General features: G+C 43.1%; 3 protein-coding genes across 21 annotated transcripts in view; 2 read left to right on the top strand and 1 right to left on the bottom strand.

Annotated features, from left to right (window-relative positions):
- Positions 1–251: 251 nt before the first annotated feature.
- On the bottom strand, positions 252–21,018 carry LOC143680869 (alpha-1,3-mannosyl-glycoprotein 4-beta-N-acetylglucosaminyltransferase-like protein MGAT4E). 18 transcript variants are annotated; one of them, XR_013174212.1, is made up of 7 exons: positions 14,714–15,018; positions 11,788–11,882; positions 11,633–11,700; positions 2,795–2,945; positions 2,299–2,428; positions 1,757–1,806; positions 701–810 (listed from the first exon to the last, which is right to left on the bottom strand). XR_013174212.1 is itself a non-coding variant. In XM_077157421.1 (6 exons), the coding sequence occupies exons 4-6, from the start codon at positions 2,921–2,923 to the stop codon at positions 312–314; spliced, it is 1,386 nt and encodes a 461-aa protein (XP_077013536.1). In that variant the 5' UTR covers positions 2,924–2,945; positions 11,788–11,882; positions 14,714–14,804; positions 20,922–21,018; the 3' UTR covers positions 252–311. The 18 variants fall into 18 exon arrangements, 16 of the variants coding, with proteins under 16 accessions (XP_077013536.1, XP_077013534.1, XP_077013533.1 ...); XM_077157421.1 differs by lacking the exons at positions 1,757–1,806; positions 11,633–11,700 and adding an exon at positions 20,922–21,018 and having other exon boundaries at positions 252–1,438; positions 14,714–14,804; XM_077157419.1 differs by lacking the exons at positions 1,757–1,806; positions 11,633–11,700 and adding an exon at positions 15,026–15,212 and having other exon boundaries at positions 252–1,438; positions 14,714–14,804.
- On the top strand, positions 15,735–20,738 carry LOC143680256 (uncharacterized). The gene is made up of 4 exons (XM_077156796.1): positions 15,735–15,758; positions 17,745–17,828; positions 18,880–19,230; positions 20,370–20,738. The coding sequence occupies exons 1-4, from the start codon at positions 15,735–15,737 to the stop codon at positions 20,439–20,441; spliced, it is 531 nt and encodes a 176-aa protein (XP_077012911.1). The 3' UTR covers positions 20,442–20,738.
- An 812-nt stretch (positions 21,019–21,830) lies between the features above and the next one.
- The window catches only part of KDM5B (lysine demethylase 5B), a 118,612-nt gene continuing 113,353 nt past the window's right edge, over positions 21,831–27,089 (top strand). Inside the window, exon 1 of one of the 2 annotated variants that reach the window (XM_077157413.1) lies at positions 21,831–22,230. In XM_077157413.1, coding sequence (XP_077013528.1) covers positions 22,027–22,230 — 204 coding nt within the window. In that variant the 5' untranslated portion in view covers positions 21,831–22,026. Of the gene's footprint in view, positions 22,231–22,709; positions 22,926–27,089 lie in introns of those variants that run through there. The other variant, XM_077157414.1, reaches the window with a different exon arrangement.

Genomic DNA, 27,089 nt, shown 5'->3' with positions numbered 1-27,089 from the left:
CTTATGCCGATTCCAGAACCCCAGGAATCTAAAGATTCTGGGAGTGGTCAAAGTTTTCCCCCAAATTGTGCTAAGCTACGTTTACTCCAGCAAAATATAGCCTAGGAGAGGTGCTTGTTTGTAAAAAAAAAAAAAAAGAAGGAAGAGGTCTCCTAACATCTTAGTGGGCACCAAGAGAATCGCGAAAAATCTTTTCTCTTTGCCCCTCATTCCATTGCATCTCCACTATCAGGAACCCATATAGGCTATAATGAAATGGCTTCAAGATTTTAATTTTTTCATACCCTTAGTGATTTAGCTTCAACTCTGGGCTATTCTTTTTGGCTTTTTTCCTCCCAGAGGTAGATATGCCTGATCATGAGACCACCTGCTTGACTAGCTTTCACCACCAGTCTCACACAGCTCACGTCAGACCCCATATGTTTCAGAAATATCTCCCGATCCATCTGTCCTTCTAAGAAATGGTCCAGAATGGTGAAGCTAGTGCAGTATTGGGGCATCCCCTCAGGTTCATAGCCCAACTCCACTTGCCCCTTCTCAAGGGCATATGCTCCATCTATGATAGAACCTGTCATCACTTGCACTCTTCTCAGGTTCACTGGATTGTTCAAAATCACTGTCAGGTGGTTTCCAACACTAACATTATATGTCCAAAAGAATGATTCATCCAGAGTATAGGCCTCCCAGGGGAAGTGAACATCAAAAACCTTCATATCAGTGAAAACGGTTCCAGGTGGGTTGTCAGGACTATAAGAGAGCTTTTTCTTAATTGCTATGGCCTTCTGTTTGTCATCAAAGGTGGAGAAGACCCTGTGGTAGAACAGAAAAGGTCTGCAAAGAATTGGCTTTTTCTGGACAAGGAGGGTACGAAAATGAGGGATCAGCCTGTCAAGGGGTTTCTCTTCAAAGAAGAGGAGGATGAAATGGGCCAGGAGTGGGAGATCCCTGCTGTGGAAAAGTTTGCCAAGAAAGCCCATATTAGAGAATTCCAATAGCACCCATGGTTTGGACTTCATGGCGGTCACCTTCCGACGAATGTGGGTGACAAAGTTGGGGGCACAAAAGACATTGTCTTCTATTAATAGGAAGTAATCAGAGAGGTTTGTGGCAAAGCTCATGAGGAAGGCGTAATCCACATTCTGCTTGGGGTAGAATACCCCACGATAGGCATCTTCCCGGATGCCGTCCACCGTGGGATAAACATCAGATGGAGCATGGATCAGTAACAATTGCCCTGCCAAGATCTGTGGGCTGAAGAGGCTTGAAATATGGGCAACGGTTTCTCTAAGCCAGGTGACATCAGAATATGCTAGGTGGACCAGAACTGTAAAATGTTTCTGCTCAGCTCTAGAGGAAGCACGGAAAAGGGAGATGAGTGTGTGCAAGAGGCTGCTTCCATCTGGTCGTTTTACTGAGGAGATCCCCACTGTCAACCATGCTGGAGAGGTAAAATAGGAAACAATTGTCAGTGTATGATGTTGGTGATGATTGTCACCAAGATTAGGGCTTGGGATGCTACTTGAGATCATCTCTCTCCCTTTCTTTTCTCTGCTATTTCCCATCTATTCCTCCATTGGCAGAGGGGATATTTAGGTCCTTGCTATTAAAAGTGTGGTTCTTATTCCAGAAGCTTCAGCTTCATCTAGACACTTATTAGACATGCAGAATCTCAGGCTCCATCTCAGAGCCAGTGAATCAGAATCTGCATTTTAACAACATAACCAGGTGTGCATGTTAAGGTTTGCAAGGTACTAACCTAGGTGATCCTGAGTTCCTGTGGGTCCCTCCAAGTCTTTGAACCTAGAACTGAGTGGCAAATGGTTTAAGTGCTCAATAAATAATTAGCTATTATTATTATTATTGTCTTTGGGTTTACATAGCTCATCTTTCCAAAGTCCTCCTTTGAAGAAGATAGATTAGCGAAAGCACTTGTTGTGGAAGTCAGGAGACCAAGAGTCTTGTCCCGGCTCTGCCACTGATTGCCTTACCTTAAATAAGTCCCTAACCCCTGAGCTTACTTCCTGATCCATAAAAACAAGGGAGCTGTACTATGAGACTCGAAGTCCCCCTTCTTATCCAAAATTCTCTAATCCCTTGAGTCCCCATTCTATAATAACTATCTTTTCTCTTCTTCCTCATATACCTGGTCTGGTGGAAAGAAAATTGTCTGCCAGATTCAGATGTTTCTGGGCACAGTCCTGCCTTTTCTCCTTTCCTCTTCTTTTCTTCCTACATCCATTACCTCTCTAGATGCCCCTCCTACCCCTGGGATACCCCATTCCCCTCCTTGGCACTCACTTTTTCTTCTCTGCTGGATTTTTAAAAAATATTTGAAGCTGAGTGTCTGCCAGTCTTCTAGTGATCTCAGGTCCTTTCTGCTGCTGTAACCGGTTTTCTGGAGCATTGGCAAAGGCAAAACATGTCCTTCCTTTTATAAAAAGAACAGAATTTGGCCTTCAGTGGCTTCCCATAAGTTTTTACAGGAAAAAAAGTGGAATGGATCATTCTCCTTAAGCCCAGCACATTCTCAGGATGCCTGGCCATTGGCCACAGTATCAGGGCTCAAGTAGTATTTGCTCTCTTCCCTATCTTAACAAATATGGAAGTAAAAAAAAAAGAAGTTTCTTTGAGGACCAATGGGTCCAGGAATGTGCCCCAGCTCCCTTTAGTACTTCCTGAATTCAGGAGGAGAAGTGCAGGAAGAAGGAAACCCCAAGTATTTTTGAGACTCTGCCTACCCACACCACTTCCACCCTACATTCCCAGTTCTCAAATTGACAGCAAGAGTTGTTACTTTGCGTTTGATATCCATCACCTTTTTGTCATCTTCAATTTTGCTGGGGACTCTCAAAGTGATGAAAAGCCAAAGGAATAAGATGCCCAATGAGGTTACTGTGATGCAACGCTTGATGGAACACCGCATGGTGTCTGTGCCAGGATGTTTCCTATAGGAGGAAATCAACACGCATAGCTGATGAACTTTCTCCATCCCATCCACATCTAGAACTTCCTTTTTGTCCTCTGGAAATCTTCCCCTGGGCCCCTGTACTCTATCCTTGTTCCTCATCATTGTTAACTTATTTCTCAAGCCTGCCATTTTTTTTTTCCTGAGCTGGGAACCTAATGGAATATAGACTTACTCCCTGCGTAAGGAAATAAGATGTTCTGTGGCAACCTTTGTTCTCTTCATCTTATAGGTTTCTTTTTAAAGATTCTACTTTCCCAACATTTCCTCTACTCAAAAGGATGAAGGCTTTTTGAGTAGAGGAAATTTTGGCCAATTTACCTGAGAACAGATGTTCACCTTCCCCTCCCTCCACCTTTTTTTTAAACATTTTTATCACAAAATATAACATATATGCAGAAAAAAATTTCAAAGTACAGTTTAACATGTAGTTATAGAGCAAATTTCAAAATGTAATTTAACAAATGGTTACAGAGCAAACACCTGTCAAGGGCACAACATTGCTGTCACCTAGAAGCCTCCTTTGTATCTGTTTATCACAGCATGCTTTTTCTCCACAAAGGTATGTATCCCTAAATGATGTAGTTAGTTTTGCCTATTATTTTTCATTATTTAGAGAATACTTTATTAGTTTCTGTAATCAAATCCATGCAGATAAGACCTTACATATTTAATACAGTGTGTTACCCCGGCACAAATGGGAAAAAATTAAGTTTAACATTTCTAGACCAATATGGCTATTAGTTTCTGTACAATGCCCACTCAACACAGTACAACTGGGATACCTTTTCCAAAGTTGACAGCACAGCTAAAGTTTCCAAAAATTCAAATAATATATATAAAGACCAATAGCAGTATGTTATGCATCAATAGCACCAACAGCTTTTCCATGTTCTGTAGTCATCCAAACAAAATTATAGAGACATCCAGCACACTCCATTAAAAAAAAAAAAAATCCCAGAAAACAGAAAGTTCTATTACTGTTATGGTACCTGGCACCATTTTTTATTAGCTTCTCAATCATCATCTGAAAAGAAAAAGATTCTAGAACAAGGTCATTAAAAACAGGTCAGCTATAGCGTGGTCACTACTACGTATCATAAAGCAAGTACAAGATATTTTACATTCACAGAGGTATGACACAGTATTGTCCTACATCTATAATACTAGAGGATACAATTAAAAAGGCATTATTTGAAACTTGATTCTAATTTTCCAGCAGAAGGCCCAAAGGTTGGTGTGACAGTTCTGGTGAAGAAACGCACCTTCTTAGAAAGGAATTTCTTTAATTAGCGGTGTTGCAGTTTGCTAGCTGCCAGAATGCAATATACCAGAAATGGAATGGTTTTTAAAAAGGGGAATATAATAAGTCACCAGTTTATAGTTCTAAGGCCAAGAAAATGCCCCAATTAAAACAAGTCCATAAAAATGTCCAATCAAAGGCATCCATCCAGGGAAAGTTACCTTGATTCAAGAAGGCCGATGAAGTTCAGGGTTTATCTCTCAAGTGAGAAGGCACATGGTGAACACAGTCAGGGCTTCTGTCTCAGCTGGAAGGGCACATGGCGAACACGGCATCATCTGCTAGCTTTCTCTCCTGGCTTCTGGTTTCATGAAACTCCCCTGGAGGCATTTTCCTTCCTCATCTCTAAAGGTCGCTGGCTCCTGGACTCAATGCTTCATGGTGCTGCAGCATTCTCTGCTCTCTCCGAATCTCTTCCATTCTCCAAAATGTTTCCTCTTTTATAGAATTCCAGAAACTTATCAAGACCTACCCAAATGGGTGGAGATATGTCGTCACCTAATCCAGTTTAACAACCACTCTTGACTAAATCACATCATCCAGAGAGATGATCTGATTACAGTTTCAAACATATAGTATTGAATAGGAAATGGGATTTTAATTAAAACACGGCTTTTCTAGGGGACATACATCCTTTCAAACCAGCGCATTCCACCCTCTGGACCCTAAAAAAGACATGTTTTCCCCATATACAAAATACATTGATTTAATAATATCAGAGACCATGTTACTTAAACCATTCCAGTAACATTTCAAATACAAGATTAATACAAGATTAAAATCAGTACAAAGTCTCATCAAAGTTAGTTAAAAGCATGGACAGCCCTAAAGTAAAATTTTCCCCATTTGTTCTGGACCTTTGAAAACTCATAACAAGTTATTTGCTGCCAATATACAAAGGAGGAAAACTCACAGGATACATATACACATTTCCATAGGGAGGAAGGAGCATAGGGGTCACCGGACCCAAGCAGTTTTGAAAATCTGCAGGGCAAAGTCCATTAGATTTCAAAGTCTGAGAATCATTTATCATCAGGGCTTTAGAAAACGGCAGTCCCACCCTTTCCAAAGGCCTACACAGAGGCCTGCCTTTCTCCAAATGCAACCTTGGGGGACACTGTGGAGACCACCTTTTTCTCAGCTCCACCCTTTCCAAGCATTGGAGCTGCACCCGGGCTCTCTGCCATCTCCGGGCACACACTCAACCCCTCCATGTGGTGGCAGCCAGGCTCTCCCCAACCCCCAAGGAATGTGCTTCACTCTCTCTAAGGCCTGAGGTGGCATTCCTCTTCCACTGCAATGAGGTGGAAGGCCCATCCTCTGCCTTTGGGGCAAACTCACCCTCTCCACGGGCCTGGGTGGCTCTGCTCTCCGGGCCTGAGGCTTCTTGACTTCAGACCGCAGCCTCCATGGTTCTGCCTCTGAAGTTATTTTTCCTCCAATGTGTCCCTTCTCTGAACCCCCTAGTCCAAACTAGCAGCAGCTCTATTTATACTGGTCTCACAGCACTCTTGTTGGCTTTCTATGCAGTAGCTGTGGATCATGCCCATCAGATATAAGGAGTTTACAAATCCTTCCTAGATAACTCCATGTCCAATCCTGGCTTTCTCTAAGATGGCTGACTGGTTCACATCTGGTCAAATCCTCACATGAAGCACTATTCTCTGAGTCTCCATTTCTGGAGGCCCAGAATTTTCCAGGACATCAATTTCTGGTTTCTTTGTGCCTTCAGTTTATCTCTCTCCTATCGCATTTCACTATAAGCTGTGAGGAGAAACCAGGCTGCACTTTCCACATTTAATTTGGAGATCTCGTCTGCTAAATATCCAAGTTCATGGCTTTTAAAATCTGCCTTCCAGCCAAAGCCACTAGTCAATTTTGCCAGATTATCTGCTGTGCTGGTTTGAAAGGAAGTATGCCCCCTAAGAAAAGCCATGTTTTAATATAAATCCCATTTCATAAAGGTAGAATAATCTCTATTCAATACTGTATGTTTGAAACTGGAATGAGATTATCTCCCTGGATGATGTGATTTAGTCAAGAGTGGTTGTTAAACTGGATTAGGGGATGACATGTCTCCATCCACTTGAGTGGGTCTTGATTAGTTTCTGAAGTCCTACAAAAGGAGAATGAGAAATTCAGAGAGAGTAGAGCAGAATGACATAGCCATGAGAACCAGAGTCCACCAGCCAGTGACCGCTGGAGAAGAAGGAAAATGCCTCCCGGGAAGCTTCATGAAACAGAAAGCCAGGAGAAGAAGCTAGTAGATGATGCCGTGTTCGCCATGTGCCCTTCCAGCTGAGAGAGAAGCCCTGACTGTGTTCGCCATGTGCCCTTCCAGCTGAGAGAGAAGCCCTGACTGCATTCACCATGTGCCTTTCCAGATGAGAGAGAAACCCTGAACTTCATCGGCCTTCTTGAACCAAGGTATCTTTCCCCAGATGCCTTTGATTGGACATTTCTATAGACTTGTTTTAATTGGGACATTTTCTCGGCCTTAGATCTGTAAACTAGCAACTCATTAAATTCCCCTTGTTAAAAGCCATTCCGTTTCTGGTATATTGCATTCCGGCAGCTAGCAAACTAGAACATCTGCCATTTTAAAACAAGAATCACCTTCTTTCCAGTTTGCAATAACACGTGCCTCATTTCTGTCTAAGGCCTCGTTGGAGGCATCTTCGGAGTCTACATTTCTACCAACAGTCTCTTCAAAACACTCTAGGCCTTCTCTATCAAGCTTCTCACAACTCTTCCAGAATCTTCCCTTTATCCATTTAAAAAGCCATTCCAACATGTTTGGTATCTGCAAACCGCTGCAGCACCCTACTCTCCGGTACCAAAATCTGTTCTAGCTAGCTAGCTGCCGGAATGCAATATACCAGAAATGGAATGGCTTTTAAAAAGGGGAATTTAATAAGTTGCTAGTTTACAGTTCTAAGGCTGAGAAAACGTCCCAATTAAAACATGTCTATAGAAATGTCCAATCAAAGGTATCCATCCAGGGAAAGACACCTTGATCAAGAAGGCCGATGAAGTTCAGGGTTTCTCTCTCAAGCGAGAAGGCACATGGTGAAGACAGTCAGGGCTTTGCTCTCAGCTGGAAGGGCACATGGCAAGCACAGCATCATCTGTTAGCTTCTGCTCCTGGCTTCCGGTTTCATGAAGCTCCTGGGAGATGTTTTTCTTCTTCATCTCCAAAGGTCGTTGGCTCCTGGACTCAATGCTTCATGGTGCTGCAGCATTCTCTGCTCTCTCTGAATCTCTTATTCTCCAAAGTGTTTCCTCTTTTATAGGACTCCAGAAACTTCTCAACACCCACACAAATGGGTGGAGACATGTTGTCACCTAATCCAGCTTAACAACCACTCTTGATTAAATCACACCATCCAGGGAGATGATCTGGATGATGTGATACAGTACAGTTCAAACATACAGTACTGAATAGGGATTAGTCTACCTTTATGAAATGGGATTTAGATTAAAACATGGCTTTTCTAGGGGATATACATCCTTTCAAACAAGCACAAGTGGCACAGTTCTAAGGACATTGATCTTCATGAACATCAGTTAAAAACTGTATTGAAAAAAAAAAATTTTGATTCATACAAAGATGATAGAGTAGAGCAAGCAGGGCTCAACCTAACTAGTATTTTGCCAAATCTGTCATGTTTGAATGTGAGAGCTCCATGGAAGAAAGGATAGGCCAAGTAGCAATTCAAAGTTTCGGGCCACAACAAAAACCTATTTTTTTTTAAACAAATATTTTTTTGTATGCTGTATGGTGGGTGTCAAATTTCATTCTTTTTCCATGTGACTATCCCATTATTGCAGTACATTCGTTGAATTTTTTTTCAAGGGGTCAGGGGTACATGGGCTGGCCTCCTGCATGGCAGGCAAGAATTCTACCACCGAACTACCCTTGCACCCCTCAGTTTTGCCTATTTTTAAATATTTATTAATAAAACCAATTAACATACAAACATGAACATTCTTAATGTATGAACATTTCATATTTGGTGTGCAATCAATGGCTCACAATATCATCACAGTCGTACATTCGTCACCAAGATTATTTCTCAGAACATTCACATCACTCTAGAAAAAGAAATAAAAAGAAAAAACTCATACATATTATATGCCTTACCCCTCTCTCTTATTGACCCCTAGTATTTTCCCTCTACGCAATTTATTTTAACATTTGTTCCCCCATTATTTATTTATTTTTAATCCATATTTTTTACTCATCTGTCCATACCATAGATAAAAGGAGCATCAGAACAAGGTTTTCACAATTACAGTCTCCACTTTGTGAAAGCTTTATCATTATACAATCATCTTAAAGAAACATGGCTCTCAGATGTGGCCTCTCTCTCCAGCCAACATGACGAGTAGTCTCACCACCCTCCCCCTCTCTGCGTGGGACATGACTCCCAGGGGTGTGGACCTTCCTGGCAACGTGGGACAAAGATCCTGGAATGAGCTGAGACTCAGCATCAAGAGACTGAGAAAAACCCTAGAATGAGCTGAGAATTAACATCAAGGGATTGAGAGAAACTTCTCGACCAAAGGGGGAAAAGTGAAATGAGACTAAGTGTCAGTGGCTGAGAGATTCCAAACAGAGTTGAGAGGTTATCCTGGAGGTTATTCTTATGCATTAAGTAGATATCACCTTGTTGTTCAAGATGTAGTGGAGAGGCTGGAGGGAACTGCCTGAAAATGTAGAGCTGTGTTCCAGTAGCCATGTTTCTTAATGACGACTGAACAATGATATAGCTTTCACAATGAGACTCTGTGAATGTGAAAACCTTGTGTCTGATGCTCCTTTTAGCTACTATATCAACAGAAGAATAGAACATATGGAATAAAAATAAATGATAGGGGGAACAAATGTTAAATTTAGTTTGTAATGCTAGTGGTAAATGAAAGCGAGGGGTAAGGGGTATGGTAGGTATAATCTTTTTTTTCTCTATTATTGTTTTATTTCTTTTTCTGTTGTCTTTTTATTTCTTTTTCTAAATCGATGTAAATGTTCTAAGAAATGATGAATATGCAACCATGTGATGATATTAAGAGTTACTGATTATATATGTAGAATGGAATGATATCTTAATGTTTTGTTTGTTAATTTTTTTTAATTAATAAAAAATGTTTAAAAAAGAAAAATGGCTATTGGAACACAGCTCTACAGTTTCAGGTACTTCCCTCTGGCCTCTCTAATACACCTTAAACTAAAAAGGTGATATCTATATAATGCGTAAGAACAACCTCAAGTATAACCTCTTCAAGCTCTATTTGAAATCTCTCAGCCACTGACACTTTATTTTGTCTCATTTCTCTCTTCCCCCTTTCAGTGGAGAAGTTTTTCTCAATCCCTTGATGCTGAGTCCCACCTCATTTTAAGATTTCTGTCCCACGTTGCCAGGGAGGTTTGCATCCCTGGGAGTCATGTCCCATGCAGAGAGGGGGAGGGCAGTAAGTTTGTTTGACGTGTTGGTTGAGAGAGCAAGGCTATATCTGAGCAACAAAAGAGATTCTCTTGGGGGTGACTCTTAGGCCTAATTTTAAGTAGGCTTAGCCTATCTTTTGTGGGGATAAGTTTCATATGAACCATCCCCAAGTTTGAGGGTTCAGCCTATTGATTTGGTTGTCCCCACAGCTTGCAAGAATAGCAGGAATTCTCCAAATGGGGAAGTTGAATTTTCCCCCTTTCTTACCATTCCCCCAAGGGGACTTTAATTTTGCCTGTTTTCTAACATTATATAAATAGAATCAATTTGGGGAATTTTTTTTTGTAAAATTCATTCATTTTAACATTTTTTATGTTTATTATTTTTTTAATTTTAATTTTTTTTTAACATGGGCAGGCACCAGGAATCAAAGCCAGGTCTCTGGCATGGCAGGTGATAACCCTGCCTGCTGAGCCACCATGGACCGCCCTGTTTCTATTAATTTTATTGTTAATTTTTTCCCTCTTTTATGTCTTTATTTTATTGCTCATCTAACCATACACTGGGTAAAGGGGGCATCAGTTGCAAAGTTTTTACAATCACACAACCACAAGATAAAAGCTATATATAGTTATATAGTCATTATCAAAGATCAAGACTACTGTATTATCACTCAATAATTTCAGTTGTTTCTTTCTAGCTATTCTTCTAGAAACTTAGAAGAAAATTCTATATAATGATTCAGTAGTCATAATCATTTGTTAAATTCTAACTTCTCTGTTACAACTCCTCCTTCTCATTTGATCATTCTCTTGATCTTTAGGGATATTTGGGCAATGGCCATTCTAACTTCTTCTTGCTGAAAGGGGGTGTCAATGTTATAGGGAATGAAACTGGTTGATATTCTTGGAGAGATTCGTGCCTTTGGATTTCAGGGCTTTTCTGGCATAAAAAAACAACCAGGAGGTTTTAAGTTTCTGAAAAAATAAAATTAATAAGTAAACTTTTATAGAGTCTTAGATAGGAGCCCAGGGTATTATTTTGGGTTTTCAGGAGTTACTGTTGGTTGGGGCTTGGCATACCATGGCAATTTGCAATATCTGGGTGAAGCTTGCCTAAGAGTAACTTCCAGAATGACCTCTCAACTCTATTTGAAATTTCTTACCCACTGAAAGCTTATTTTGTTTAATTTATTTTCCCCCTTTTAGTCAAGAAGGCATTGCCAATCCCACAGTGCCAGGGTGATACTCAACTCTGGGAGGCATGTCCCATGTTGCTAGGGAGACTCACACCCCTGGAAGTCATGTCCTATGTAGGGGGCCCCTACCACACTTTTTAAAACAAAAATCAAACTACTTGTTAAAACAGCTGAACAGGAAATGTTGCTAAGTGCCACGCAATTTGGCTCTGTTCTTACTTTTTATAAATAATGGATACCCATAATTTATTCCAATCTTTAATCTTATACACAGATGTTGATTAGAGCATGATGCTGTTAACTTAAGTAAAAAATCCTTTCATGAGTGTTGGGTTATTGGAATTTAGGCCGGCTCAGCACCAAAAGTGCTTGAATGCTACCTTCTTCCTCTGTTTGTATCTTTTCTCTAGTGAGAACTGGTTTCTCTGATTGTTTCTAGATTGTTTCTAGAGGAAAGGCTTTAATATGCCTTGACACCTGCTTTTGTTTCTTTCCCTGAATGTTCAGTACACAAAAGAAAAGTAATTGTAGTCAATCATTTCTATACTCCTGAGACCATAATATTCTCTAATTTCTCCCAAGTTCATGGATCCTTACCAGTTTAGTGTTTTGGTAGAGATAACATGCCTCCCTCCCTTTCCCAGTTAGCTTTTGGAAAAGAGTTATGAAAATAAAATTTGTATATAGTAGTAAGGTTTTACAGATTGTACTTCTCTTACCTGGTTTCCTTAGCAAAGACTTTTAGTCATATAGATGGTTTAGGTAGAACGTAATAGTCTTCTATTCTCTAGAGCATAATTACAGAAAAATATACTGATAAAAAAGAAAAAGTCTTTATAATTGAGTTTAAAGATTTTCAACACTAGAGGCATACCTCTGTTCCCCTTCTATATCTCCTGTGTAGTTTACCAGTCACTTTTGGGGGTGGGTGGAATTACCCTCATTCAGTGATCTGAGTTCAACAGGCTTCTAGAGTAGGCAGGAGAGACAAAAAGAATAAGAGGAGTTGGTGTCGATGAGAAGCAGTCATTCTTGGAGAAATAAACAGAGGGAGAGGCCAAGACAAGTAAACTGAGGTCTCTTCAGTTCTCTATCCTGAGCTAAGCTCCCTCTGTGATGGTAGTCTGATGTCCTACCCACCTACTCACTTATCATCAGATGTACACATGTATGGGGCTTACATATGATACATGAATTCTGAGTCATTGGTGGCTATTCATCACTATTCATCCTAAAGACCAATATCATTATCTTCTTTTTTATATTATAATTTTTAAAAATTTATTTATTAATTTAAAAAATAAGAAACAAAATAAAACATACATAATTAGTAATTCACAATATCATCACCTAGTTGCATATTTATCATTTCTTAGAACATTTGCATTAATTCAGAAAAAGAAACAAAAAGACAATAGAAAAAGAAATGAAATGAACACAGGAAAGGAAAAAAAAAAAGATTATACCTATCATACCCCTTACCCCTTGCCTTCATCGATCACTAGCATTTCAAACTAAATTTATTTTAACATTTTTTCCCCCTATTATTTATTTTTATTCCATATGTTCTACTCCTTTGTTGACAAGGTAGATAAAAGGAGCATCAGACACAAGGTTTTCACAATCACACAGTCACATTGTGACAGCTGTATCATTATTCAATCATCCTCAAGAAACATGGCTACTGGAACACAGCTCTACATTTTCAGGCACTTCCCTCCAGCCTCTCCATTACATCTTGAATAACAAGATGACCAATATCATTACCTTTTAACAGAGAAAACAGATACTGAGAACTACCAAAGCTCCTCATCACCATGTCCACCAATTCCATGCATCTCTCTGAAGTTCTCCCCTTCCCTCTTGATCCCTGACATTCATCTCTGACTCCCATTTCCTCTCGTCTTCTCAAGTTCTTCATTCCTACAGTAATCTTCATTCTCTATTGCACTATCCATTTCTTCCACTCTACTAAACCATTCCTACCACTATGAAGAGGAGCTCTATTATCTCTGAGTAGGAAAAAAAAACAAAAAATCCTTCCCCAAATTCATGTTCTCTCCAATTTCTGCCTCATTCCTCTGCAACCCTGCACAGCAAAACTCCTTGAAAGTGTTGTCTTTATTATCTCTTCTTCATTTCATATTCTCATCTTACTTAACCTCTCTGCAGCTTTTGATGATTGATCACTGCCTCCTCCTTGAAACACTTCCTTCCCTGACATCACTCTCGTGTCACTTCTCAGTTTCCTAGTTCATACTCCTCCTCCTAACCTGTAAATAAGGAGTGTCCTAGAATTCTGATCTTTGTTCTCCTCTCTTCCCACACACTTTCCCTGGGAGATCTTATCCAATCCTAGACCTTAATAATACACACATACACTGATAACTTCCAAATCCTATCTCCAACCCTAATCCCTATCCTTAGCCCTGAATTTCTTTACTATTGAGCATTTCCATTTGGATGAATGAGGTATTTCAACTTTAACACAGCCAAAATAGAATTATAGATTCCTGCTTACCTCCCAAATCTTTTCCTTCCAAGTTTTCTCAATAAATAGCACCACCAATTGCCCAACTACTCAGGGAAAAATCTAAGAGTCATCCTTGATTCCTCTTTCTCAACGCGTCACATTCATTTAGTCCTGTTACCTTTTCCTCCAAAATTTATCCAGAATTTCTACATTTACGTTAATCCAAGTCACCATCATCTCCTGCCTGGACTATGTAATCACCTTCTAATTGGTTTATGGCCGTCAACTTGTCCTCCTGTAGTCTCTTTTACAAATGGCAATTAGAGAAAAACTTTAAATTGTAAATCAAATTATATCCCGTCCATGCCTACAATTCTCACTGGCTGTCCATTGTGAATAAGATGAAATCCAAACTTCTGACCATGGCCTGTAAGGTCCTGCCTGCTCTGGTCCTTTGCCTGCCTCTTTGACTTCTTCTCTTTCCCCACTCTCCCTCATTCTTTAGGTTCCAGCTTCAGGAGCTTTTTGGGGGGTCCCATAACATACTACGTTGCTTCTTGTCTAGGGGAGTTTGCACATGATATTCCTCTTCTTAGAATTCTCCTCTATAGATTTTCCCAGACCCATTTTCTTCATAACATTCAAATCCGAGCTCAAATGTTCTCTTTTCCTCCTCAGATCATGGCTAAAGTTGTCTTTCATCACCCCTCCCATCACATCCCCCATTACTGTTTTTTTCCCCCCTCAGCATTTATTAGTACCAGAAACTATCTCACGCATTTATGATTTTATTGTCTGTCTCTTGCCATTAGACTAGAATATAAGCTCTTGGAAATCAGGGGCTTTGTTTTATTCAGTGCTATATCTAGAGTACTTTGCATAGTACCTGATGCAAGAACATGTTCAATAAGTATTTATTCACTACTATCATGCACTGTGATAGTGCCAGGTGACTTGGCAGCACACAGAGAGGGGCAACATATGGACAGTGGTTAAAAGCTCAAATCCTGGACTCAGACAGCCTGGGCCAGAATCTGTTTCTGCTCAACTCATTGGTCATTCAACCTTGAGCAAATGACTTAACTTCTCTGAAACTCAGTTCCTCCTCTATAAAATGAAAGTAATAATGAGGGCTAATATCAAGAGTCTCGATGAGGATTAAGAGAGATCATTCACACAAAATGCCTGGCACAGAGCAAGTACTCAATAAATATTGTCTCTTTTATTGTAAGGAACAACTGCCATGTTCAACCACGATGAGTAGCACTGCTGTCTCTCTCCTCCTCAGACTTGAGAAGCCCCTCTTTCCTTATTCCTAAACACTCACCTGAATTTTTATCTTTTAGATTCTTACACAGATGCACAGCACTCTGGGAACATTTCTGCATCTTGGCATCTGATTCCTCCCTCTCTGAAGGCTGTAGAAGGGGCGAAATATAGAGGCAGAGAGGAAAATAAATAATAAGAAGACCTGACACCCCCCAGGTACCTCACTGACATTGCAATTAGGGGCAGGCCATGTACAACACTATGCCTGTGGCCTCTGTATGTTCTGGTTGTGGGATCCAGACTTGGCTGCAAGGCAGAATTCTCCTTTAAGCCTAGTTTGAACTAGACCCACAGGCTGGTGGAAGCTCACCTCCTTTTCAGCATTTCTCTCAGGGCACCTCCCAGCTGGTGCTCCCTTGGTAACCATTGTTCCTTCTGAAAGGCCGAAAGCTCATCATCCCACCAGTCTCTCTGGCTGGCTTTGTATAGAACACAGCTCCGACCATAAGCACATTGGGTTGGCCCACACAGTGTTTCTTAAAAATTCAATTGAATATTGAACATTTAAAAATTGGGAAAGCTCTATAAAAACAACAACAACAATAACAAACAAACAAACAAAAAATCTAGTTGCTGGTTTTTTTTGCTTCTTCTCTTGAAAAATTGGAACTTCCTGCCCCACTGGTCTATGTAGTGAGTGATCGCCCCAGTAGCTGGACAAGCCTTCCCACTTCTCCACAGACTCTGGCTGACTTCACTCATTCATCTGTTAGGCCTCTGCAGGCAATTCAGTTTGTAACCCCTACTCTAAGTCAGGTCTTGGGACACTTGGAGACTCCATACTAGATCTGGGTCTTAAAATCAGCAGCTGTATGGGATGAGGTGTTAAAAAGATGGGGAACAAAGTGATTCCTGGGACTGAAGGGCTATGGGCAAAGAAGTAGATGTCAGAAGCAAATAACAGCAAAAACCAAACTGAAGAGATGAGTACTGATTTTGTAATGATGTAGATATCATTCTGGGGGGACTTAGAGGATGCCTGGGGGGAGAAAGGGACAGCAGCTGAAATTCAAGAGTAGATGGGTATCAGAGTGATTCGATCAGTGAGTGGAAAAGTATCTGCAAAGCCCCCTTCGGGAAGTGGTGAGAACGGGGAGAAATTCAACTTCCCCAAGTTGAATTCTTGATATTCTCACAAGCAGTGCGGACAACCAAAGCTATAGGCAGAGCCCCAGCCTTGGGATTTGTTCATATGAAACTTAACCCCACAAAGGATAGGTCAAGCCTACTTAAAATTTAGGCCTAAGAGTCACCCCCAAGAGAGCTTCTTTTGTTGCTCAGATGTGGCCCCTCTCTCCAGCCAACACAATGAGCAGTCTCACCACCCTCCCCCTGTCTACATGGGACATGACTCCCAGGGGTGTGGACCTTCCTGGCAATGTGGGACAGAGATCTTGGAATGAACCGAGACTCAGCATCAAGGGATTGAGAAAAACCCTAGAATGAGCTGAGATTTAGCATCAAGGGATTGAGAAAACCTTCTGGACCAAAAAGGGGAAGAGGGAAATGAGACAAAGTGTCAATGGCTGAGAGATTCCAAACAGAGTTGAGAGGTTATCGTGGAGGTTATTCTTATGCATCAAGTAGATATCATCTTGTTATTCAAGATGTAACGGAGAGGCTGGAGGGAACTGCCTGAAAATGTAGAGCTGGGTTCCAGTAGCCATGTTTCTTGAGGATGATTGAATAATGATACAGCTGTCACAATGTGACTGTGTGATTATGAAAACCTTTTGTCTGATGCTCCCTTTTTTCTACCTTGACAACAAAGGAGTAGAACATATGGAATAAAAATAAATAATAGGGGGAAAAATGCTAAAATAAATTTAGTTTAAATGCTAGTGATCAATGAAAGCAAGGGGTAAGGGGTATGGTAGGTATAATCTTTTTTTTTTTTCTTTCCTGTGTTCGTTTTATTTCTTTTTCTATTGTCTTTTTATTTCTTTTTCTGAATTAATGCAAATGTTCTAAGAAATGATGAATATGCAACTAAGTGATGATATTGTGAATTACTGATTATGTATGTTGTTTTATTTTGTTTCTTTATTTTTTTAATTAATAAATTAAAAAAGAAAAAGAGTAGATGGGTATGACTACGGAAAGCTAACTACTGTATTATCTTGATCTGTATCTTGAAAACCACCCAAACAGCAGGAAAAGCTAACTTCGAAGCAGTGTTTTTCAAACTGAGGGTCATAGTCCATAACCAGGTAACAAAACCAACTTAATGAGTCTCATCTCAACTAGCATATAAAGTCACCATTGTATAAGGGTAGGTATTTTGTGAAATTTTGTTGGCATGCAAACAAATGCATTGTAGATTAGTCAAAAAAATTTGAAGGCACTGGGTCTTGGAGGAGGAAAGAATGGGTGATTTGGCCAGGTTAAGGGGTAGCCGGTGGTGAGATTTGAGATGGGGCTTCTGTGCCCCTTTCCTCAGCTTCGGGGAAGTCAATTGGTTGGTTGAGGAAGAACAAAGGTACTAGGATGAAGATTCTAGTCCTAACTCTGCTATTATCTGTGTGGCTTTGGCTAATTAAAATTTCTGAAACTCAACTTTTCCGTCTGGAAAATGGTGACAATTATATCTACCTACTTCACAGCATTGATGTGTCCAATAGTCTGAATCACTCCCAGCCAGTGACCCCATGTTATTCATGTTACTATAGAATTTCTAGCCATTCACATACCCCTGCCCTCTTCCACACACATGGCCAGGGGAGCGAAGAAAGGGAATTAGCCCTTAGCATTTGGTGTGTCAAACCCTGTGCTGGACTCTCAACATGATTTAGTTGAGCACTGAATTTTAGTTGGGTTTAGTGGATGCTCTGTAAAGTTCTGACATTGTTGCAGTTGTTTTCATACTATGAGAAGACTTTCATCCCAGATACAGAGAATTCCAAACATTCTAGAGATCCAAAACCTTAAAACATATTGGGAAGGGCTGCTCAGCCCAGGGACCAAAGTTAGAGTTGGTGGTGGCTGCTGTGGAATGAAGATGTAACCTGGGTTTCTCTCGTTCTTGGCAGCATAAGATTGTTCTGTGGGAGTCCAGGGCTTCTAAAGTGGCCCAACCGGAACGGGAGGAAACACACCCTGAAGCCCTGGTGTGGGTAACTCTGCTTTTCCCCACCCCCACGGACAGGGCTGGGAACACCCTGGGAATGTTTCATTTGCTAGTGCCTGTTGGAGGCTCCAGAAGGAGAGGGCCCAGACAAGAGTCGAACCCTTTTGGCTCCACACCCAAGTAAATTAAAATCCAGGGCTGTAGTTGCAGTAACCCTGCATCCCCTTGGGCTGGATCAGTAGAAAAGGGATACTGGGCTGGAGAGGAAAGGGAGATGAGGAGTAGGAAGAATTTAGTTACTAGGCACTTCCCCAGCCACAGACTCAGCTTCCTAGGGGCAGAAGCCCAAGAACAGCCCCCACTACTGGGAGTGGGACAGAATAGAAGGCACAGAAGTCCCACAGACCAGTTCAGCAGATAGCATAGGAAGAGAGGTTGCGGGTTGGACAGAAATGAGCAGGGTAGGGGAATGCGGCAGGACAGAGGTGGTGTTCAGTTGTGGTGGTCACTCAGTGGGGGGTGGGGGGAGAAATCCCTCAAACTCTTGTGAGCTCTCCTGAGATCCCTTCCTGTTTCACCTGGGCAGCCAGACTCTTCTTTTGGCTGCCCAAAGCTCCATTTTCAACAGTCTGGGCCACAGAAAATCAAGACCATTTTCCCTCCCCTTCCACAAATATTTGTGAAGCATCTACCCTGCCTCGTGCCAGGGCTAGAAACATTACTTCTTTCCGCCAGCGGTTTACAAGTTTGGTAGGAGAGGCATGTGGAAATAAGGTAAATGCCGAGTTCTAAGTGCCTTAATAGAGTAACAAGAAGTAGCTGGAGTGCACAAAATAAAAAAGGACGTCCAAAAGGCTGCAGCTCATCTTGAGAATTCCAAAGGTTTGTGGGTTTCCACAAAGGACCCCAGACACCAAACATTCTATTGTACCAGAGGTGGTGGGGAGAGATTTAGCTGGAGAGATAAGGCACAGAGATCTATTATAAAGAAGTAGAGGAAAACCCGTGCATTGGGGAACTGGGGAAAAAGAGAAAGAGATAGGTGTATCAATAGGGTTCGGAAGGGAAAGATGACGCCAGAAGGGACGCAGCACTAGCAAGGCGCAGAGGCCGGAGGTCAAGGCGGAAGGGAGGCGCGCGGTCGACACCCCGAGCCCTGGAAAGTTAGCCGAGTCGGCGACGGAGGGGGTGGGGAGCGGGCCCTACACGTGCGCTACGTGCTGCGCGGGCCGCCACCCCCTCCCCGGCAGCTGGGGATCTGGACCTGCCCCCCTCATCCCGGGGCCCAGTTCCTAGCAGTACGCAGGGGACCGTGGGGAGGAAGTCGCTCCCCCAGTATGGAACCCAGGAGCGTGGTCTTCCATCGCAGCGGCCGGAAGGAGAGCGGGGAGCAACTCGTCACGCGGCGGGAGGATCTAGGGTCGAAGGCCGCAGCTCTGGGGACGTCGGTCCGAGGCTAGGGTTGGGGAGGCGGTGAGATGGTGCGGGGGAGAAGGGTAGACTAGATGAGGATGGAGACCCCTAGGAATGTGTCCAAAGTATCTGGTGTTGCCAAAATGGGGGTGGTTTGGGGGACGGAGGCCCGGGTAGGGGCGGAGTGTTGTCCAAGAGTAAGGAGGGGGTTCCTGGAGACGTGGCACTCCGAGCTGGGCTTGGTTCCGCTTCGGCCGCCTGGGTTCCAGCCCTGCTTTCCCCGGGAACCCGAACCTGACCCCGCCCAGGCTTCGTTCCCAATCCTCTGGAAGCACCACTCGGGCACCTCCGGACCCGGGTTACCCAGGTCCGGCCTCTGGGGCTTCCAGCCGGCCCTAGACGAGACAATGCGGCCGGGGCCCCGCCCCCGGAGGCTGGTGCGGCCCTGGCCGCGGCCAATCACCGCCTGTGGCTAGGCTCTTTAAAAAAAGAAGAGCCGGCCGCGGTGTGGCTGTCAGCTGGTGAGGGATCCCTCCGCCCATGTAAACACACATCATAAAGGGCAAGGAGAAGCGTCTTCTGCCCGGCGGGAGAGCTGTCTCGGTCCCTAGGTTCCCCTCACTACCCTGGCAACCGTCCCCCCCCGCCCCAACCCCAACGTCACATCATGCCCATGGGGAGCCAACGGCTGCAGCCTAATCTACGAGCAACAGAATCTCATCATTTAGGGTCACTACCGGAAATGGAAGAAGCGGGACTGGGAGACCTCTGGAGTTGGGAACGTGAGAGAATATTAGGACACAGTGGAAAATTGGGAAAGATTTTCTTAGACTTGTTTTTAACTCATATATGTCTAGTATTTTTCGCAAAGTTATACCTACCTGGCTTGTAGGATAGAAACATTAAGGGTGAAAATAGTTTTAGCGCTCTGCCAGGAGGGAGCACATGACAGGAAATCAACTCCATTAAGACCCTCAGAAGCCCCGGAGTGTTTATGGCAAAAAAGCAACAATGATCCCCCCCTCCAACATTTTATAATGAAAAAGTTTAAAACATTTGGCAAAGCTAAAATGTTTTTTCACTAAATTCTCGTATATCCACCTAGATTTTGCCACTAACATTTTACTTTCATTTGCTGTCTCTCTTACACTGATGACTTCTTTTGCTCTAATAGGTTGCCAGCTTGCCCTTGGCTGAATGTCCATTGCAATGGGAAGCAGAGAAAGACTTAGTCTCAAACTTCTAGCGCTAAGATAAGGACTTCCTTTTCAGAGTACCTCTCTAAACTCTTTTGGGGCCAGGTAACTCTGGGAAGGGTTTAAATGAAGAGGAGACTCAAAAAATAAAAGTGAAGACTCTTGAAGGATACGGCACTTCTTTCCTCTACGTGGATCTGAAAGCAGGCCTAGGACCGTTGATTGCTTGTAAGGACTATTGATTGCCCTGGAGAACAGTCCTTCCAAGATTTTGGCTGCTTTCTGGATAAAAGAGGTCTTTTCAGTGTTAAAGTTCTACACTCCAAATAAAGTGCCTCAAAAGCGTTCTTATCTCTTAAAGTTAATCTCTGTGCCTCCACTGGCCTGTAAAATGGGGATAATACCATTATGTACTCCATACAATTGTTGTGAAGACTCAATAAGCTAAACAATAGCTCTTATTCCATACACTAAAAAACAAACCCTAGATTATTTTCTCCAGTTCTGATATCTTCCGTTCAGATACATACCCTTAAGCCTGTGGGACATCTCCAGCTGTGTGTACCAAAAACACCTCAAACTCAACCTATCCAGAAGTAAACCCATTACCTTCCTTCCAAGACTGATTGCTTATTGCTTACGTAATCTAACAATGTCAGTGCTGGTATACACTCACTGCCCCGTCCCCAATCTATCACTACATCCTATTTTTATCTCCTACATTTGACTTCCTGTCTCTGTCAATAGCACCCATTAATTTAGGACCCATTATTTCTCATCTGGACTATGGCAATAGCCTTATTTCTCTACAATCAACCTTGTCAGAATGCTTGTGGACCACTCTTTTTCCGTGTAACACCTCAACCTCCCAAAAGATAAATTTCCATCACCAGTTAGCTGTGTGAATTTGAGCAGATTACTGTCTGTGCCTCTCTTTCCTTGTTTGTAAAATGAAAATACGAGCACATACCTGCTAAGATGATTGTGAAGATTAAATGACTAATTTAGAAAAGCATTTAGAACAGTGTCTAGAATACGCAAGTGCTCAAGTGTTGGCTATTATTTTCTCACATCCCTTCTGTTATGTTCAAGCGGCTCCCTCTACCTGGGAAATCCTTTTCTCCCAGTACTTTCTGTCCCTCGCCAGGTTTTACTAAGTGTCTATCACGGCACCTACCATGGTGTATTGATATGTTTGAAACAATCGATTTATGTGTGTGATCGTCTCCACCAGATTATTAACTCCTCGAGGGCAGGGGCTCTGGCACATAAGTAAATGGTCCATAAACATAGGCTCGGCTGAACCGTAAGAATAAAACTCCTTCGCCAGGAGGAAGGCCCCGGCCCCGCCCGGTTCGGGGGCGGGGCGGGGAGCTCGGCACAGGGCGGGGGGGGGGGGTGCGTGTGGGGGTGGGGTGGGACTCTTTTTCCTCGCCGTGGCGGCGGAGGCGCACGGCGTGGGTTAGCGGCAAGACGTCGTCGGAGGAAGGCTGAAAAAGCCCAAGGTGCTGCCGTTGCTAATACAAGTCGGACTTGCTGTTGCCTAAGCTACGTCTGCAGAAGTCTCAGACCGAACGGACCTCGCACCGCGGTCTTCAAGTTCACCACCTCTTCGTCCCTGCCCGACCCCCAGCGATGGAGTCGGCCACCGCGCTGCCCCCGGGCCCGCGCCCGGCGCTACCCCTGGGGGGCCCGGGCCCGCTGGGCGAGTTCCTGCCTCCCCCCGAGTGCCCTGTCTTCGAACCCAGCTGGGAAGAGTTTGCGGACCCCTTCGCTTTCATCCACAAGATCCGGCCCATAGCCGAGCAGACGGGGATCTGTAAGGTGCGGCCGCCACCGGTGAGTCACGCCAGCACTCCGGATCCTGCTCGCGGCTGGGGGAGGGAGCGAGGACGCGTGGGGCCGGGGAGGCCTGAGGCGCGGGGGGCGGAGAGGACGTCAAGTTTGGGGCGGCCCAGAGGGTCGGAGTTGAGGCAGGGCAGGAAGACTGGGGCTTCTTCAGAGTGGGAAAGCGGGGGTTTGGTGGTGCCACCGGGAGGGCCTGGTCGGCGCGGGGCTCCGGCAGGCGGGTGTGCGACCCGGCCCGGGGGTTCGAGTTCGGTTGCGGGTGGAGTGGTGGCAGGGGACGGAGGATGGTGGCGGGGGTGTTTCCACCCGGAGCCAGGCGGAGGCGCGGGCGGGGAGGGAGGGCTGGCTCTGGGCTCGGCGAGGCTCCGCAGGCTGGTCCTCGCCTCCTCCTCCGGGGTGCGGGGGTGTGTGATGGGGTGGGGGTGGGGGAGTTGCGAGTTGTCGTGCGAGGAGGAAAGTTTTCAATATGGCGGCGGGAGCCCCTGGTCCTTTGTGTGGTGGTGGCGTCGGCCCGGAGTGGCCCTCACCTGGGCGCCCCACCCTCCAGACCAGGGCACCCCCCACCCCCTTGTCCTCGAGTCTACTGGTGCTCCCCGGGTCGGGGTTGAGGAGGGGGAGTCCAGCGTTGCCGGAGGGCGGGGAAGGAGCCGCGGATCCAGCCCCGGAGCGAATGTGTTGTGGGGGGCGTAAGTGTCTGGAGGGCACTTTTGGGGCGGTGGAGGGCAGGACCGGCGGTGGTGGGCCGCGATGCCGCCTGCGGTCCGGTGTTCTGTCGCACCCGACTCTGGCCCAACCGCTCGGCTCCCTGGGGGGAGGCGTGGGCCGTGTTGGTGAGGGGTGGATGGAGTGGGGACGAGGCTGCATTTATGGGTTAGATGTCAGAGAAGACTTCCGAAGATTTAATACTCAATTTCCCAGCCCCCCAAGCTCCAGGAACGGAAGTGTAGTCTCCCACCTCAGCTCCTCAGGCCCTGTCTAAAGTGCCATGGACTGGGGGTTGTGTGTGTTTCTGAGATCATCCCTAACGGCTCCAAGGTTCTCTGAGGCAGGCCCGGCCAACTCCCTCCCCACCCCTTTCGGACCCCGAGCTGGGTGCGCTCCTACCCCCCTGTTTGTGTCCAACTTTTGGGATCGTCTAAGTCCGAGTTGGAGTAAACGACGGTTGGACCGGCTGAGACCGTTGGGACGGAGGTTTAACTGCCTTTCCTGCTGTTTAAGAATCTTCTCCTTGCTCCAATCCCCCGCCCCCCCCCAAAAAAAAGTGTAGGAAGAGCCCCTTCCATCCCTTTCTCCCATTAACTTTGCTCTTTGTAATGACATTTTTAGTTGCAGGAATTCTGTATGTGGTCATTTCTGTTTTGGAAGAGTTTTGAGGGAAATTCCTGAATAAGTCTTTAGCGCTCCCACCCTGCCCCTCACCCCGAAATTAAAACAAGGACACCATACTTTTGTTTTTCTTGGTCATGTTTGAAAATGGAGATGAAATATATGTCTTAGAAAATAACTGGCCAACAAATTTGGGAGAAACGTTTAAAAAATGGATTTCTCAAGTGGTTAGGGTTGATTCTTGTTGCTCTGGGGAACTAAATTTAGAGTGCAAAGAGGCCTGCAGAAGTTAGCTAAGCGTGACTGGTTTGAACCAAGATTTTTAATTCTTGAAGAATAGGTTATGTTTCAAACATTTAGCATTTGAGTTTTATTTGCACAAGTGAGATTTTCTTCATAATTAAGGCAACTTGAGTAAGTTCTGGTTAGCCGAAATGTGAAGAGTCTGGTTCCTGGGAGTTGTCCTCCATGTTGGTATTGTGGTATACTAAGGCTGGGATAAACCCTTTATCTTCTTTTCTTATTCTGTAACTTTTATAGGGCCTTTTCCTGAAAAAGATAGTGTTGCTTTGATTAGGTTTGGCTACCCATTTCCCCATCTTGGCTAGCATATTAATAGTTGCCTTTGCAAAATGTTTGATTGTATTGCCTTTTCCTACTTTGAATGTCAGACATGATGGCCACCATTTTGTATTGAGAATACAACATACTACAGCCTGGGAAAGGATGATAAAGAGGCACAACTAATCTACAAAAATAACCAGTGCTCTGTTTGGAGATTGCCTTTGTGTGGAGGGGGCTTGCCTCCTCCTTTGTTTAGCAAACTCCAATGCCAAATAGACTTTGTGGAGTATTTGTTATTGATATAACCACAAAAAGGGAAATCTTTCCAGAAGTTGTACCTCTTAGAAAGGGGTCTTGTTGGAACAAAGGCTTCTTAAGAGATGTAAACAGTCTTTGTTTTAGAAACTGTTTTGTTTTCGGAAAGCTAACTGTGAACAAGTGGTTTCATATAGTTGAAATGTAGCAACAAAAAACCCTTGACGAGGTATGAAATATTTTCCATGCGAAGAGCTATAGAATACCTGTGCTTCTACATGATTTTTGTTCACTGAGTTTTTGAGACACAAGTGACAATATTAAAAGAGGAATTGAGGCTATAGGTATTTTACTTTTAGGAGGAGAGAACAAAAATTATAAAGCATTTCTGTTTCCTTTTGTTCTTAATTTTTTCTTTAATGGTACTTACAGAGCTTTAGTTACTAGCTGCTTTTTCAGTGAGGGTCCTAAGCTGCTTGGCTTCTGAAAACTTTGGGTATTTAAATTAATTTTGTATATGGGGGCTGGGGAGGGTCACAGAAATTTGTGAAAATAAATAGGATAAATGTGATCAAAGATAATAAATCAAGAAGACTACTCAAATCCTGAATTCAAAATTTAAAGAGAAAAATAAAACTTTGCTTCAAATTACGTGAAATAAATAAGATAACCTGGCTTGTTTTCTCGGCTGAGACCTTATTTTAATTTACAATTAAGTCAGCTTTCTAGTTTTGTTACCTTTAAAATGCAAATTTTGTACTTCCTTTTCTAAATACTTAGGTCTGTTTGAGGATGAAATTGTCACTTAGTGGTATCGATTAGTTTTAGGATTGTAACTATTAAACAAAAAATAGTTGTGCTCAGAGAATACTTTTTATTTTTTAAATTTTTATTGATACAACAACGTACAAGCACATACATTCTTTTTGGGGGGGTGGGGGGGTGCATGGTCCGGGAATCAAATCCGTGCCTCCCACATGGAAAGCAGTGAGCGTTCTAACACTGTACCATCTGTGCACCCAGCATATACATTCTTAACATATAAATAGTCCATACATGGTATACAATCAATGACTCACAATGTCATCACATAATTGTATATTCATCACCGTGATCATTTCTTAGAACATTGCATCACTCCAGAAAAAAAAGAGAAGAAACTCATGCGCACAATCTCCTTTAACCATCCTTTTCATTGACGGCTAGTATTTCCATCTATCCAGTATATATATATTTTTAATTTTAACATTTGTTCCCCCTATTTATTTTTAATCCATATGTTTTACCCATTTGTCCATACTGTAGTTAAAAGGAGCATCAGACACAAGGTTTTCAGAAAATACTTTTGAGTCTCCCAAGTTTGATTGGAATATATTTGATGGCTTTAATAACTTTCTTACTTGCCCTCAAACATCTAACATTTGGCCTTGGATAGGCAGATTCCACAAATTTCTTCTTTGGCAACCTCAGAAATTCAGATTTAAATCAAACCTCGGAAGGCATAGTAGATACATTTTCCCCCAACTTTTATGCTTTCTGTGGTAACTAGGTTGCTCCCTTCAGATTTATAGTCAAAGTGTAAAATTGCCTTTAAGTGTTCTAATATAGTCAGCATCTTTGAACCTTTTGGTTCCATTCATAACAGGATAGGAAGGATCTTAAATACACATTTTTAAGCTTGCTTTCTGTGGAAGAGGTGTTAATCATTTACTCCTATTCCAGCCTATCATTGTCTCTAATTTTAACTTTTTGCTTTCCCAATTTCTTTGGGCATACAAAATCTTTCTCTAGTTGTAGTTATTTTTTTGGCCGTCTTAAGCCATTTGGAGAGATGGCTTATCAATAGAAACATCCTTGAATGAAGCAAGAATTTATAATTTTTGGAAATAAGCTTTATTGAGCTATAATTCATGTACCATACAGTCTATCCATTAAAATATACAGTTCACTGGTATTTAGAATATTTGCAGAGTTTCTCAACTGTCTAGTTTGCAAGCTGCTGTAATGCAATATACCTGAAAAGGAATGGCGTTTAAAAGGGGGGATTTAATACGTTGTAAGTTTATAGTTCTAAGCCCTGAAAAACGTCCAATATTAAAGCAAGGCTGTAGAAATGCCCAATGTAAGGTACCCAGGGAAAGATACCTGGTTTCAAGAAGGCCAATGACATTTAGGGTTTCCTCTCTCAACTGAAAAGACACATGACAACATCTGCTAGCTTCCTCTCCAGGCTTCTTGTTTGACGAAGCTACCCCAGGGGTATTTTTCTTCATCTCCAAAGATCTCTGGCTGTGGGGGCTCTCATGGTTCTCCTGGCTTTCCAAAGTATTTCCCCTTTAAAAGGATTCCAGTAAACTGATCAAGACCCACCTGGAATGGGTGGAGTCACATCTCCCTCAATCAAAGGTTAATACCCACAATTGGGTGTGCCATATCTCTGTGAACATAATCTAATCAAGCTTCCAACCTATACTGCTGAATGGGAATTAAAAGAAACAGCTGCCACCACAGGATTGATCAGGATTAGAACATGGCATTTCTAGGGAACATAATCCTTTCAAACTGACAGCAGCTATTATCACAATCAATCTTAGAGCATTTCCATCACCCCAAAAAGAAACCGATGTCCATTTGTAACTAAGACAAATTTAGGACTTCGTTGCCTAGAAGAAAATCCTTTTTTTTTCCTCACTTAGTAGGATGGA

This window comes from Tamandua tetradactyla, chromosome 4 (assembly GCF_023851605.1).
Source record: "Tamandua tetradactyla isolate mTamTet1 chromosome 4, mTamTet1.pri, whole genome shotgun sequence".
In the NCBI taxonomy this organism is placed as follows: Eukaryota; Metazoa; Chordata; class Mammalia; order Pilosa; family Myrmecophagidae; genus Tamandua; species Tamandua tetradactyla.
Note: the sequence above shows the minus strand (reverse complement) of the source record. Positions and strands in the feature narration are given on the sequence as shown.

Coding starts and splice junctions, on each gene's coding strand:
- LOC143680256 (XM_077156796.1), top strand. CDS start 15,735: ATGGGTATCAGAGTGATTCGATCA. Junction 15,759..17,744: donor GTATCAGAGTGATTCGATCA/GTGAGTGGAAAA, acceptor CGTTCTTGGCAG/CATAAGATTGTTCTGTGGGA. Junction 17,829..18,879: donor ACCCTGAAGCCCTGGTGTGG/GTAACTCTGCTT, acceptor ACGCAGCACTAG/CAAGGCGCAGAGGCCGGAGG.
- LOC143680869 (XM_077157421.1), bottom strand. CDS start 2,923: ATGCGGTGTTCCATCAAGCGTTGCATCACAGTAACCTCATTGGGCATC. Junction 2,429..2,794: donor TGATGGATATCAAACGCAAA/GTAACAACTCTT, acceptor TTTTTATAAAAG/GAAGGACATGTTTTGCCTTT. Junction 1,439..2,298: donor AATCCAGCAGAGAAGAAAAA/GTGAGTGCCAAG, acceptor TTACCTCTCCAG/CATGGTTGACAGTGGGGATC.